Raw genomic sequence first — 14,270 nt, 5'->3', positions numbered from 1 at the left:
TACATCCAGACTTGACTCTTCTCCAAGAGCACGTCTTAACTTTCCAGTACCTCATATCTAATCTATGTTTGAATTGTTTAAAATATTTCTTTCAACATTTTTAACTTGAGAAAGCTTCCTCTTTTTTTTTCCTTTTCTTTTTTTTTTTTTTTTGGTACTGTAAAAAACACTGATTCTATTGATCAGCAAGAACTGGTATTATCTTGAAGCGAGTCTTTCAGATACAATCCACATCCAGGCCATTTTCACAAATACTCTCTCATCCTGCTCTCCCCTATCCATTAGTATTTTCATTAAAACTCTCGTCATCTTTTGTCTTTTCCTTTGATGATTCTCATGCACACACACTTATATACCAGGACATCTAAGTGTAAAACTTAGTGCACTGCTTGGCATTGCAAGGCTTACACAAGGTCATTCCATTTATTTCCATACAATAACCACTCCCTTCAACCCAATTTTTCTCTAGTGTTATGAACACAGAATCTGCACAATAGGTGTAGCATAATTTTTTGTATTATTTATCTTTTAATTAGCCAGTCAGATCTGGTCGTTCTGCAGGTATCCATCTTCTGCCTTAATTCTTACATTTTATTTATAATAACCCTTGGATTAAATAAATGGTCCGCTCTGTCTTTGTACATTGCCTAACACAAGGGAATCATAATACATGTCTCAACTTGCACAAATCCCTGAGCTATTACACAGTTTCGTTCTTACATCACTCAAGAACAAAACTAATAGCTGAATTTGGCTCTAAGTTTTCCCTCACTAATCTTCCCAGTAATTTTAAACTGAATTATCTTGTGTATCTATCAATAGATTAAAACCTCAAAAGAAAAACCTGTCTCATTTAATGAGTAGATTATTTTTCCATTTCTTAAATAAATACTAGAAATGGATTTGACTTGCAGCTACAATTGTTTAAAATTCTATCTGCCTTTTAGTGGGGAGGTTTCTGTTTATACTGGGTTGGTGTTAGTGTTGAATGAAGATTTTTCCGTAGGAGGAATAAACTGGTTTCTTTTCAGGGCTTGTCTCCTAAGGCAACCGAAAGCCAATCTGTTCATGACATCAGTTGACAAATAGTATTGCTTTCACAGAATGTAGTATTTTTTAGACACACATGCTTTCATGGTTTTGGCAGTGCATTGCTATTGTTATTTATACTCCAAAAGATGTTCTGCAGATGGTTAAAGCCATGTCAAGTGTTTGCACAAGCTGATGGACTGCTATGTCTTTTCTGCCAAAGGCTGCACCTCTAGCTTTATTTCTGTCACATGACAACCAGAATAAAAGCCTTTTCTGTAGCTGTGACTATTAACCATGTTCACCAGGCCCACATGGACAGCAGCATCAGTTCCCTCTATTTTCTTAGACTACAATAAGTAGTTTATTAAGGTCATAGAAATGCATACTCATGCTTCAAAAAAGCTCTCACAAACCCTGGTAAGGTTTAGAGATGTGGTATGTTCAGTTTCCTTATGGATATTTATCTGAGGTGGAGACTTGATCTGTGTTCAAAATACACCCACCTTGCTCAGTCAGACTTCACTAAGGTCAGTTCAAAATATAATTTAAAAAGTAGGAAATTTCTGCCTTTTGCACAAAACTTAGTAAATAGAGATTTATTTCAGGAAGTTTTCTCCCCTTTTGAGAGGACCAAAATTAACAGTTTCCACTTTCCTGGCATCTGTCCATACAACCAGCCCATGTAGGTTCTATGGGTACCATCCATTACAATTACATTTCTCTTCTGGCTGAACCACTGTGCAGTGAAGGGTGAAAAACCAGTGGGTCTAGAATAAAGAGGCAGGACAATATTCTGCAGCCTACTGAATGGGAGGAATCATCTTTTGAAAGGTCATCCTGGGAAATTTGAGCAGTATCAGCTGGCCAGATACAAGCAACAGGAGTTTAACTTACTGCTGGCCTTCAATAAGTACATAAAACTTAAGAGGGTACCAGGATAAAGACTTTTTCTTTAACTGTGCACAATATATACTGGCCTCACCACACCAGGAAATGAAGACAACTCAGTCTTCACCTACTTTTCACCTACTGTCACAGAAACTCTCAGCAGCTGTTGCAAATTAGCTGCTCTACTAATCCAGCTTCTTTGGCTTCTTAAACTAAAATTTAAAAATACAAAGATGATGAATGTGCATACTGTAAAAGGAAGCATCATAAAGCTGCTGACTGGGTTAGCTACATTAGCACATCCTTCTGTACAATTTACCACTCTTGAACCTTTGTGCAGATCCTTTGTAACAGCCTTAATACCCTTGACTTCCATGCCATGTTATGTCAGGTCTTCTTCAAAGTATTTTTTATTTATGTCCAAATGAGTACCAAGTGTGGCACAAAACAAACGATTTATGGAGAAAATGGCAGAGAGTACTAGATGTTAACACTATATTTTGCTGGAATTATTCCAAACCTGCACTGAAGTAGCTCTAGTGTGGTTTCATGAATACAAGAGCCATTAGAAATTGCAGCACCTTAGGCTTGTTCCCAAAGTAAATCTTTCAGTGTGGCTTCATCCAAAAAGAATCATACTGTTCTTCTCTAACCCCAAAAGTCCTCTGTATAGGTGTGAAGCATCTTTTAGTCATTTAAATATATCTGAACTTCAGAATTACATTGTTTGCTGAAGAATAGCCACACACCAGTCTGGAGAAACTGGGATAAAAACCCAATAAGCAGAGACACTTTTTTGGTCTAAACTGTTCCCTGACTTGTTTACTCTACTAGGAATCACACAAACAGTTGCAATACCAGTGCACAGGGACACTAGGGATAGGAAGAAGCAACTGGAAAGGAGGAGATTGGGAAGAAGACCATTTTTATCACTGACAGTATTACATTAATAAACACAAACTACTGCTAAGTGGAGAAAAAAAAAAAGTGCTTTGGAACTTAAATAGACTTGAAAATGTATACTGCTGTTACTTCAGTAGTAACATTCACATCTGTCTTTGCAGGTTGTAGAAAGATTCCCCTGCTCATATGCACACACTGAGCTCTATTTTTAATATATTAATGAAAACTCTTCTGTCATCTCTTCTACAGTGACCAATGACTGTAACAATTTTGTTGTTTCTTCTTTTATCAAACTGTTCATGAATACTAATTATTTTCCTCATTGAAAACAACTCTCACTCAAAAGTGCAAAAGCTCACATACAGAGCCCATTGACTTAAACTTGTTTAAGAAAAAGAGGATTAATTTAGATTACATAAAAGAAAGAAATTGTTTGCTGTCAGGGTAGGGAGGGACTGGAACAGGCCTCCCAGAGAAGTTGCCTAATTCCTGAAAGTGTTCAAGACCAGTTTGAATGGGGCTTTGAGCAACATGGTATAGTAGATATCCCTGCCCCTCCATGGCAGAAGGATTGGAACTAAATGAGCTTTAAGGTTCTTTCCAAATCAAACCATTCCATTCTGTGAACTTCTCTACAAATCCTTGCATTCATACCTATTTTATAAATATTAAATAAAATAATTTTTAAAGAGGTCTCTGAGTGAGGCTAAACTATAGGAACCACAAGGCTCCATAAGCTTGTATGCAATTTATGCTAAATGCTATTTTCAAATATTGCAGCATCAATACTGTTTATTAGATTATCCTATTGCTTCTTCTCATTAGATACCTGTCAGTGCAGTCTTTTTCATAAAGAATAATTCTCTGCAACAATTCTCAGTTGCTAAATGTGCGCCATGTGTTACAGGTAAAATTTTTTACATTAATTTAAAATTATTTACCATTTATTAGCTACCATTCAAAAATCTTCCAGCCTTGTTTCCAAACTAGCAAGTGCTTTCTCTAGGCATTATAACTGTAATGACATCCAGTCATCCATCTCTGGATATGTCTTCACAGAAATCTCCAAAGTGGCACAGAAGGCACTGTTACTGAAAGCAGTACATCCAAAGGACTCAGCACTCTGCTTACACCTTTAAACCTCATATCTCACACTACTAAACCTCATATCTCACCAGAATGCCCCCTAAAGGAAGCTGCAATGCTTCTGATACCCCAGATAGCTCATCAGAATAGGCATGGCTGTTTCTGCAGAGCACTGTTTGAGCTTTCTTGCCCAGAGATCCATATCTGGGCAAGAGCTCCTACGTTGTGGGAGCAATTGCAATTTGGAGAGCTTTGTGGACTAAAGTAAATTACAGAATCACAGAATACTCTGAGTTGGAAAGGACCCACGGGGATCATCAGAGTTCTGAACTCTGTCAGGCTTTTGAACAATTGTACTCAGTATGTGCAAACGGCCATTTTCAGAGCTTAAGACAAAGCTACCTTTCTAATGCCAGAAGACCTCCACACCTGTCAAATATTACATTTATAATCCGAGGGAGAAAGAGGTTGAGAGTTCACACCTGAATTTAGGTATTACAAAAATCAGTTTTCCACACATCTTGTTCTCAATATGACTTGGAGCATTTACACTCAAACCTCAAAGAAAACCATTTTGAAGTACACAACAATCTGGTGAAAATACCAAATTATAAAGGATAAAACAGATGAGGATGTACTGTGAAAAACTCAGTCATTATAAGATGCAATGACATGGCAAAAGGACAAATGATGTTTAGTGCAGATATAAATCAAATTATGAAGATTGTAAAATCCTTATATGCTCTATGTAGCCAGACCACCTGTGAATACAAACATGACTTCCTAAATGCAGTGACTGTTAATGACCAGCTCAAAAGGATCAAGAGTGAGATCTTGAGGCCCCACTCAAAGCTAAAGAGAGGTTAGAAAACTCCTGTGGGGAGACAAGAAAACAGAGAATAAGACAAAGAATTTCACTGTGGTGTTACACAGATTGAAGTTCTTGTCTTTTCCATCTTTAAACACTGGAGCAGAACTCAGTAATATCCAGAAGCAACTAGTAAGGATGATCCAATACAGAACATTTTTCCTAGTGGTAGACACTAAGCAAACTGATATTATTCAATTTGAAAGAGATAGCTCAGGAATGTATAATAGAAGCTTATTGATTCTCAATTGATTCTGAAAAGGAGAACAGTAACCTTCTGAAAGAAGTAGGGGACACCAAATCAAATTAAGAGGAAGGAGGTTTCAAATAAATAAAAGGAAGTATTTCTTCAAAAACAAAGATAAACAGTGTAATTCCTCACCACAGGATATTGCAGATGCTCAAAGTTTACATGAATCCAGGGGAAAACTGTACTTTCTAGCAGGAGAAAAGCCCATTGAAGACTACTAAATTCACTGAAAACACATCTGCTGAGACACAGTCTCAAATAATTGAAGGCTGGAGGAGCACTATACTTGCTTACTTTGTCCTTATGCTTGTCCCCAGGGCACCACTTCAGGCTATCATTAGAAGCAGGATGCTGAGCCTGATGAACCTTTAATCTGACCAAATGGGTATGTGTAAGTAAATTAAACAGTGATAGAGCTTGGGACCTAGGACTTGGTAATCTATATGATTTAATTGATAGACTCCAGCTGTGAAGGGTTTTTGCAGACATTTCAATGAGTCCAATTAGCATTTCCTTATGTAATTCCCAGGCACAGTTAAAAAGTTAGCACAGGCTAGGGACTATTCCCAACTGACACTTCTGATTAAGCCTGTTTCAAAGGGCAAGAGCATTAAACAACAGGAAGATGGCCAGATCAAGCCAAATACCACAGAACTACCTGATAAGCCCTGGTAATGTTTAGCTTACTAGGATGCCAAAGTGACAGCAATTATTTTAGGGAGACAAATAAAAGGAGGTGCAAAAAGGTGACTTAAGTGTTACAAGATGAGAAAGAGAAAACTTGTATACTTCCCTGTACAGTATTAGGAGACAAAAATGAAAAATCTCTGTTCACATTTATATGCAGGTGGTAAAGCACTCAGACTCACCAGCCTAAACAGGATTTCAAGGATTTCAAATATTCCTCTCCCTGCCCCAATAAACTATCATCATTGATGGTTAGCACAGGTTAAGAGACTAATTTTAAGCACAGTGACACCAACTCCACTCATATCCTGACAAACTAGGGAATAAGACCCTAAGTCGATAATGCAGATTGCACCTTCTTCCATTATTCCAAAAACATTGAGACCAGGTAGTGTCCATGGTTACACCAAGATTTGCAGTTTATGGAATTTGTTTTTCTAATCTTTTGCTCAGACTGAAGCATTTCTAGCTGTTATCTACAGCTCATAAATAGAAACACTCTACTAATATACAGTGTTAATAACTGCTTCTCTTAATTGTAGTTTTAAAAGCATTTTTATTTGTAGACCTTTGTCTTCTATCTGTGTGCAATAGCTTCTATTTTTCAAGTAAATTGGAAGCTTCCCCAGTACTTGAGCTGTCTGGTTTTACCACTTAAATTTATGATACAGACATTAAAATAGCAGAAACACTAAATAATGACTAGCTTCAAACCAGCATGTTAGACCTAGGAACGGTGATTCTTCCTTCCTTTCCTTATGCTTATTTAAGAAAAGCATATTGACTGAAATAAAAGACAACACCTGGGGACAACCTGGGAGTTTATAGCCTTGTGTGTTCTGGATGGATGGAAGATAGACAGAGGAGAATTTTATTAGGTGTGATGGGATGAAGTAGAAAACGCTGAACCTTCAGGAAATCTTCTTGACACTAAGATCTATTAGGAATTGTCTTCTAAAGGAAATAGATGAAGCCCAATTTCCTGGTATAATTCAAATTGTACTTCAGAAAATAGTAAATATATACAAAGAACATCCTGAGTCTAGAAGAAAATCAGGCAGATGAAATTTTTTTCTACATTTAGGCTGGACAAGCCCCAGACTCCTCCTCTCTTCTCATATGTATACACAGGCAAAAGCCCAATTAAGACATGCAATATGTAATGTAAAAAGGATAAAACTCTGGAAATAATAAATGAGTATTATTATGGTTTTATTCTAAAAGTTTCCCTTATTGAAATACATGTAACTTAATTAATATAATTTTACTGAGAAATATTAATCACAGAATTATACTAAAATAATAACTTTACCAGAGATGAAGTGTTTAAAAGTGCATATCACAGCACATAAACTGCTACATAGCTCAGGTTCAATGGCCTCCAGTTTTAAAATCCTCTACTTCAAGTGTGAGAAAAAAGGGAATATGCTTTATGAAGGAAAGGCACCAGTCCAGTGAAACTGCAGAATCCCTCTCCAGAGCACAGCAATCCTCCTACTGCCACAACTTCCAAGTCTTCTCAGATATCAACTAGTCCTGTGATTTCATTATGTAACAACACACCTTGCCTCTCTGACTTAAAATGCAAACTGGGATTTCTTATTAGCATTTTGAAATAGCTAAGCAAGGCAAGAAATTCAGGATTCATAGCTCTATGAAATGACTATTATCTATTAGTGATAAGCAATTCATGTTTGCTCAGCTATACATACATGTGTTGGCTTTTCTATTACCACCATTTCAAATGAAATTTAGATTTGTTCCACATAAACTGCTAAATGTGAATGAAATTTATATGGCATTCATGTTCCATGTGTCCCATGAAATTGAATTCTGTGTTCTATCTCATTTACAGAAAGAATCGTATCTGCAAATTGTGCTAAAGAAAATACATGTTCTAACCAAAAAAGTAGACAAGACAACAGAAAAAGTGATGGAGCTGGTTAAAGAGTACTAACTGGAGTGACCAAGGAAAGCAAAAACGAGGAGGAAAGAGAATTTACTACAGATTTAACAAAGCAAAAATGTGTCTTAGAGGTTATTTGTCTAATTTGGGTATTTAGGGTGAACATTAGACAAGTTCCTCACAGAAGGAGTGACTGGTACTGGAATGGGCTCTCAAGAGAGGTGATGGAGTCACTGCCCCTGGAAGTGGATGACTGGATGTGGTATTTACAGCCATGGTCTAGTAATAAGGTAGTGTTAGGTCATAGATTGGACTTGATGGTCTCAAAAGACTTTTCCAACCCAGCTAACAGGCACTGGACCTGTTCCAACCCCCAAGTGATGCACATACTTCTAGTATCAAAATAAGTAATAATAAATAAGATTTCAACCTCTGCAAGTTTCAAGATAGGTCTGAAATCTTGAAACCTACAGAGGCTGAAATTCAGTCCCAAACCTATTAATCAGGCCAGATTGCTCAGGGCTTGCCTTGAAAACCTCAAGGAAAAATTGCTGCTGGAAAACCACTCTGGGCAACTTTTCCCAGAGCTTTACAGTCCTATCACATGAGACTATTAACTGAACAAGTTAAAAACAAACAAGTATGTGTGTTCAAAAAGAAACTGTCTTGCTGTTCTCTGTACTTATTGAATTAGAAATAAGTGTAAGAGATAACTTGCATAATTTGGATGCTGTCAACAGAAAATGGCAAAGTCATTTAAGATAATCTCATCTCCTGTGTTTTCATGAAGCAAGTCTTTAGTTTGTTCCCTTTTGTTTTACCAGGATAAAAACTGCAGACCACTGGAAGAGGAAATTACTTCCGTAATAAACAACAGTGTTAAAATTGAAAATCCTTTCCTAATGGCTACACAGCATCTTCTCTGCATTTCCAGCCCACTGCTCTGCATGCACCACAGGCACACAAACAGACCATTTCTTTCCTCTTTGCAGAAATGCTATGTATTTGAAGACTCTTCACATATTTTCAGCTGACTCTACACTGAGTCAATCATACAATCCTTCCTGAAAGGTTCTGTATTCCTGAGTGCCAGTCATTTTCAGTGCTTGCCTTTCAAAATCTGTAAAACTGAAGCCATATCAACACCAAACAGCACTTTTAAATAGGACTTTTTAATTAGTGTTGCAGACAACACTTCACTTTGGAACATCTTGGTCTTCCAGTTGCAATTTCATTTTTCTTTTCAGGCTACATCTCTGATTGACCAAGAACATTCTGTATTTTAAAGCTTTCCTCTAGTTATTATCAGTACCTTCTGACCTCCTATATACATGAAATGTGATAGTCATATTTTCTATCCCATACTGTAAAATTAAAATTCTAAGCAGTGTTAGAAGGAAAACAGATCCCCATGATAGAGTCTGCCTACTTGGCAGCAAACCAATTAAAGCTGCTCTCAGCATATACTTTTCCAGTCATGCTATAAAAGGGTAAATCAATGTTTTTGTTGCAGTTTTAAGACTTATAAGAGTATAATTCTCTATGTAACACAAAGAAAACAGAATATAAAGGAGAATTAAAATAAATTCATACTGAGAGTATATTTCCCTTGGAGGGAAAACTTGCAACATAACACCTGCACAGTCTGTTCTTCCCTTAACACTATTGGGTTCTGTAAGAGTGAACCAATTTCAGCCATGATCAAAAGCAGAAAAAACTTTTGGATTCCCCAAGAAGAACCAAGTGTGGCAGAGAAACCCTTAAACAACATGAAGGAATCTCCCTTGATAATTTACATTGTAGATGTTTCCCATAACTGTAATGTACAAATGATCATGCTCTGTCACCTCATTTGTCTCTGCCTCTCTGATGTCCCCAAAGTTTGCTCTGCCAAAACAGAACCCAATACAGAAAACAACTATTTTCATTTGATAAAACAAGATATAAGGCTGAGCTGGTTTCAAGTGTTCAATCCTACAAAATGATAGGGCCACTTAAAAAAAAAGTAGAGGATGGTTCATTTCCATGTACTTCTGCAGGGAGTCTGGAATGGCAAATATCCTACGTTGAGGTAGCTGTGCTCCACCCTAGGTGATATGCAAAACAAACTGTGCAAAAATTTTGTTCCTTAAAATGCAATATTAGGCAGAATTTTTTGTAATAGGAAAATTTTCCATTTCAGACTTTGTAATCACATTTGTTACACAAAAAGTATTAAAACTATTTCATTTTGTGCTGCTATGTTAAAATGCAAATGTGTTGATAATTTTTTTTTTATACTGGAGTTTAGTAGCTGAAACTCTACACTGTTATTCTTAAACAATTATTTGGATTTAAGCTGAACTCAATAACTGCTGAAGACCTATTTCCCATAGCCTTAAAACACAGACTTCCCACACAAATATCATGTGTAACTTCTGATGAGACTAGCCCAAAGTATTTTTGAGGGATCACTGGTAAATAAAGACCCTTCCCCTTTTATATTTCCTTTAATTAAGGAAATTAATAATTAATTCATTAATAATTAATAATAAATAATAGTAAACAATAAATATTTAATACATATAAATATATTATAAATATCAATAATAATAATATACTATATAATTATTATAATATATAACTAATAAATATAATAGTAAGTGATCTTAGTTTAAGTAAACATAATAATAAGTAAACAATAATAATAAAAACTGGAAACATTTTTAAATGGGACCTTTTAATTTTCATCTGAATTTAGGAGAGGAAAAAAAAGTGGTCTAAGCATGCTAGTTTAGCCTCTACATAAGAAAAATGTGACTACCAGTGGTTGGGTCATTTTATCTCTGCTTAAAAATAAGGGAAATCAAGCAAATAGAGTGGCAGCAACAGCTGGAACCATGTGCCTGTGCTCAAACACAATTTATTCATAAAACTCGAGGAGAGCACAGCACAGCTGCAGAACAATTATGGGGAGGGGGAAAAAAAAGAAAAAAATCCACAGGCCCTTCAGAACTGATGAATAATTATACTACCAAGGAAATAAGATCTGTCATTGGAGTTAGAAACACTCAAGCTTAACAAGTGGGTTTTTTTGGAGGCTGAATCTTCACATTATAAATGTTAGTTGCTATGAATGCTGGTTTTTACTTCTGATACTTCTTCCTTCTTGCCTTCATGGGATACTTCTTCCAAAGGAAAACCCTCCACATTTTAAATCTGATTCAATTCTGTTAATCCATAGCATGCTTTCTTTAAAATATGAACACTGGAAAGCTGTCTGACACTTTTGAAGAGGTATGGTGGGTGAGTGAATATATCTATGTCCAAAGCAGCCTAACTCACAAATATATTACACTTCTTTAAATTCAGAAGCTGCCACCTACTCTCTATTTTCATCAGTCTGAATATTGCCAGAATAGCAGCTTCTGTCATTCTTCATCTTTATGATGTATAAATTCAGCAGAAATGCTTTTCTGCACCCTTTTTAGACAGTGGGCTGAAGCACAGAGAAACTACCTGATTCAAGAAAAGGCTCTTATTTCATATTGCCTAATCCAAACCAGCCAAAGCTAGTGAGAAGCCAGCAAACAGGCATGAACATGGTTAAGAACTGAAGATATAACCATAAACTATCACAACTGTTACTTTAATTCCTATTAGACCAGCTACTTGCCTTTGGTTGGGGACCTGGGAAGACTCACCTGTCAGAAGTAACACCATCATCTAATCATCTAATGTCACTCAGTGCTGGCATTCTATCAGCCAGGAGAGCTTTCCACAAGGCCAGTTTAGCTCTCATTTTCATACAAGCTATTGAACTATTTCCTGCCACTGCAGAGGTTCTCTTGGTTCCTAATAAAACTTTTTCTTATAGGAAAAAAATTCAAAGGAAGCCCTGATGGCACTCAGTAAATACATAAAAAACAACTCATTCTTAAGAATTTACATGCCAAAATTTTAAGAATTTTATTAATTAAAGGGTTAAGGTAGACACTCAGAACAAAGTTCTACTTGGTAGGCCATATATCATATTGTTAAACCAATAAATTGCATAGATAGAATAATTTACCTTTTCACCTTCGTCACCTTTACTACCTGGAAAGCCACGTTCACCCTGGAACACAAAAGGATAAAATACAAATCTCAAACAAACATTGTTCAAGTAATTGTATTCTTTTAAAAAATTTACTGCACTGAACTTTTATTATGAGGCAAAAATGAAATAATTTGGATGCTGATTGTCTCTCATTCAAAAAGGTGTGAAATGTCTACCATAAAAATGATATGGCTTTCCATAGTTTTGTCAGTCAATAGGAGTCATTTCTCCATGAATCCTAAGGGATTTTCTCAGCTTTAAAAATTCTCAACTATTTATTGACTATAGACCTGCTTATTAAAGCACTTCTATTCTTCTGCAGAACCAATTTTAATACATTTTTTCTTATTAATACCTTCATCTTAAATTTTAAATAAGACTAGTCAACTGTGAAGGTTTCCAACCAAGATCAACTGAAAAAATATACAGATACAATTTATGAAAACTAATTTCTTTCACTTTGAAAACCATATCCAATTACCCATGTATTAAAAACAAACCAAAACAAAGAAAGAGAAAACACAGAAGGGGAGAGTTTTAAACTATTAACTTGAGCTCAGGTTATTTCAGGAGACTGAATGCTTTGTTTGATGGCATTTCAATAAAAAGACCTATTATAATGCTATTTCCAGCTCTAATTTCCTAATATTTAGCTCAGAAAAGGATCATAGTGTACAACCTTACTATGTTAACATCTTCATCAAATGCAATCTGCCAGTCTGTTGATATTATACAAAAATAACACCAGCTCTACATTTTTATTAATGTATACTTGCATGTTTTGTGAGACATACAGAAGACAGACGGGCAAAATTATACACAGACAGCACAAAAAACAACCTAATTAAAAAATGCAAACTTTTTATTTCTCCCTGAAATCATCTAGCAGGAGATGGTTTACATGTCTTTTCCAGTCTCCAGAATTCAATCTCACGGCCTCAGTACAACACACATTATTTTTTATACATCTGTAGATGAAAAGAATGGAAAATATCCAAAGGAAAACTTATGGTATTTTTTAAAAAAATTAGTGAAAGCAATGTCTAAATGTTCTTTCACCCTTCAGAGAGTGTAATTTCCTTATGTAGGAGTCCAAGGTTTAAGTGAGGTTAACTAGAACAGCTGGCTATAACTTGCAAAATGTCTAGCAGCTTTTTGTCAACTCTTTCAAGTAATGGTTCATGTACTGATCATGTACTACACATCTGGGAATTAAATTCAAAGCTTTAGAGGTGTGCAGGAGTATAAATTATCAAATAGTTCTGGAATTTTCATCACTTTCTACAGTAGCTGCCTTTTCACTTTTCGTGGGGGGTGGCTTTTACAATCAACAGCTCAGCTTTAGAAGCAAGCCCAAGACCAAGCATACAAAATGGTATCTAGTGAAATAAACTTCTGCATGTCCTCACCTGAAAATGAGAGACTAATTCCTGAAATAATTTACAAATGCTTACAATTTCTGTTCAGTTCATCTAGTTTCCTTTTTTTTTTGTCATGTCAGACATTCTTTTGAAGCCCCTTCCAACCTGGGTTGTTCTATGATTCCCATTCTTCCTGACTGCTGAACACAACACAGCTAACACTTACTCTAAAAAAAAAAAAATCATGGAAGTGTTTTCTTCGTTTAGCTTTCTCGTTTGTGTTTTTAATCAATCCTAAATTCATAATATGAAAATTATTCTGAGATAGAGTCAACATTTCTCTAATTTTAGCTTGTATTCATTGCCACTCATCCTTTCATTGTACATCTCTGGTAGGAGTCTGACTTTTCTACCCACCTAGTATTTACAGACAGCCATGACTCTGCATCACTCCCCACCTTCCAAATCACCTCACCTTAAGGCTGAACAAGCCCAACACCCTCAGCCTCCCCTCTCCCATCATGGGCTTCAAGCCCTGGCCATCTTGGTGGGTCTCTGCTGGACTCACCCCAAGGAGCTGCTCTTTATCCTCTTCAGGGAGCTCCAAACTGGACACAGAACTCCAGATGCAGTCTCAAAACACTCACAATCACTCCTCCTGGTCTGCTGGTCCTGCCCCTGCTCAGGCAGCCCAAGAAGCCTTTGGCCTTATTCAAACAAAGGGCATTCAGCAGAACTCCCAGCTCCCTTTCTGTATATTCTGTTTTCTTTGTGTTACATAGAGAATGACACTCTTACATGATAGTCTTATAACTGCAACAAAAACATTGGTTTACCCTTTTATAGCATGACTGAAAAAGTATGTGCTTTCTAGAAATTTGGCACCTGGCCTGTACCATGGCATGAGGGTGTTCCTTCTCAGAGACAGGCCCTCGTGTTTGCCTTTGCTCAACTCTAAGAGTTCATTTCTCCAGCACGTTGAGAATATCATTCCTGCCCTACCTTCCAGGGCTCTGACTACTTCCCTGCATTTGATAACATCCAGGAGCTTGCTGAGAACCCCATCATCCCTGCTATTAATGACATTAAATAACATCCAGTATTGTCTCGTGGCGTGTGACACTTGTTATCAGGCAGCAATCAGACTGCACAGCATCCTTCCACCTTTGACCCCAATCTTCCACCTATTCTATTGTTCATTTATCCAGTCA

General features: G+C 36.4%; 1 protein-coding gene across 1 annotated transcript in view; it reads right to left on the bottom strand.

Moving 5' to 3' along the window:
* COL19A1 (collagen type XIX alpha 1 chain) overlaps positions 1-14,270 on the bottom strand; it is a 170,923-nt gene that overhangs the window by 93,229 nt on the left and 63,424 nt on the right. Inside the window, exon 11 of the mRNA XM_079332225.1 lies at positions 11,672-11,716. Coding sequence (XP_079188351.1) covers positions 11,672-11,716 — 45 coding nt within the window. The remainder of the gene's footprint in view (positions 1-11,671; positions 11,717-14,270) is intronic.

Source organism: Erithacus rubecula (assembly GCF_903797595.1).
Source record: "Erithacus rubecula genome assembly, chromosome: 2".
Lineage (NCBI taxonomy): Eukaryota > Metazoa > Chordata > Aves > Passeriformes > Muscicapidae > Erithacus > Erithacus rubecula.
The sequence above is the reverse complement of the archived record's forward strand: the minus strand, read 5'-3'. Positions and strand labels throughout refer to the sequence as shown.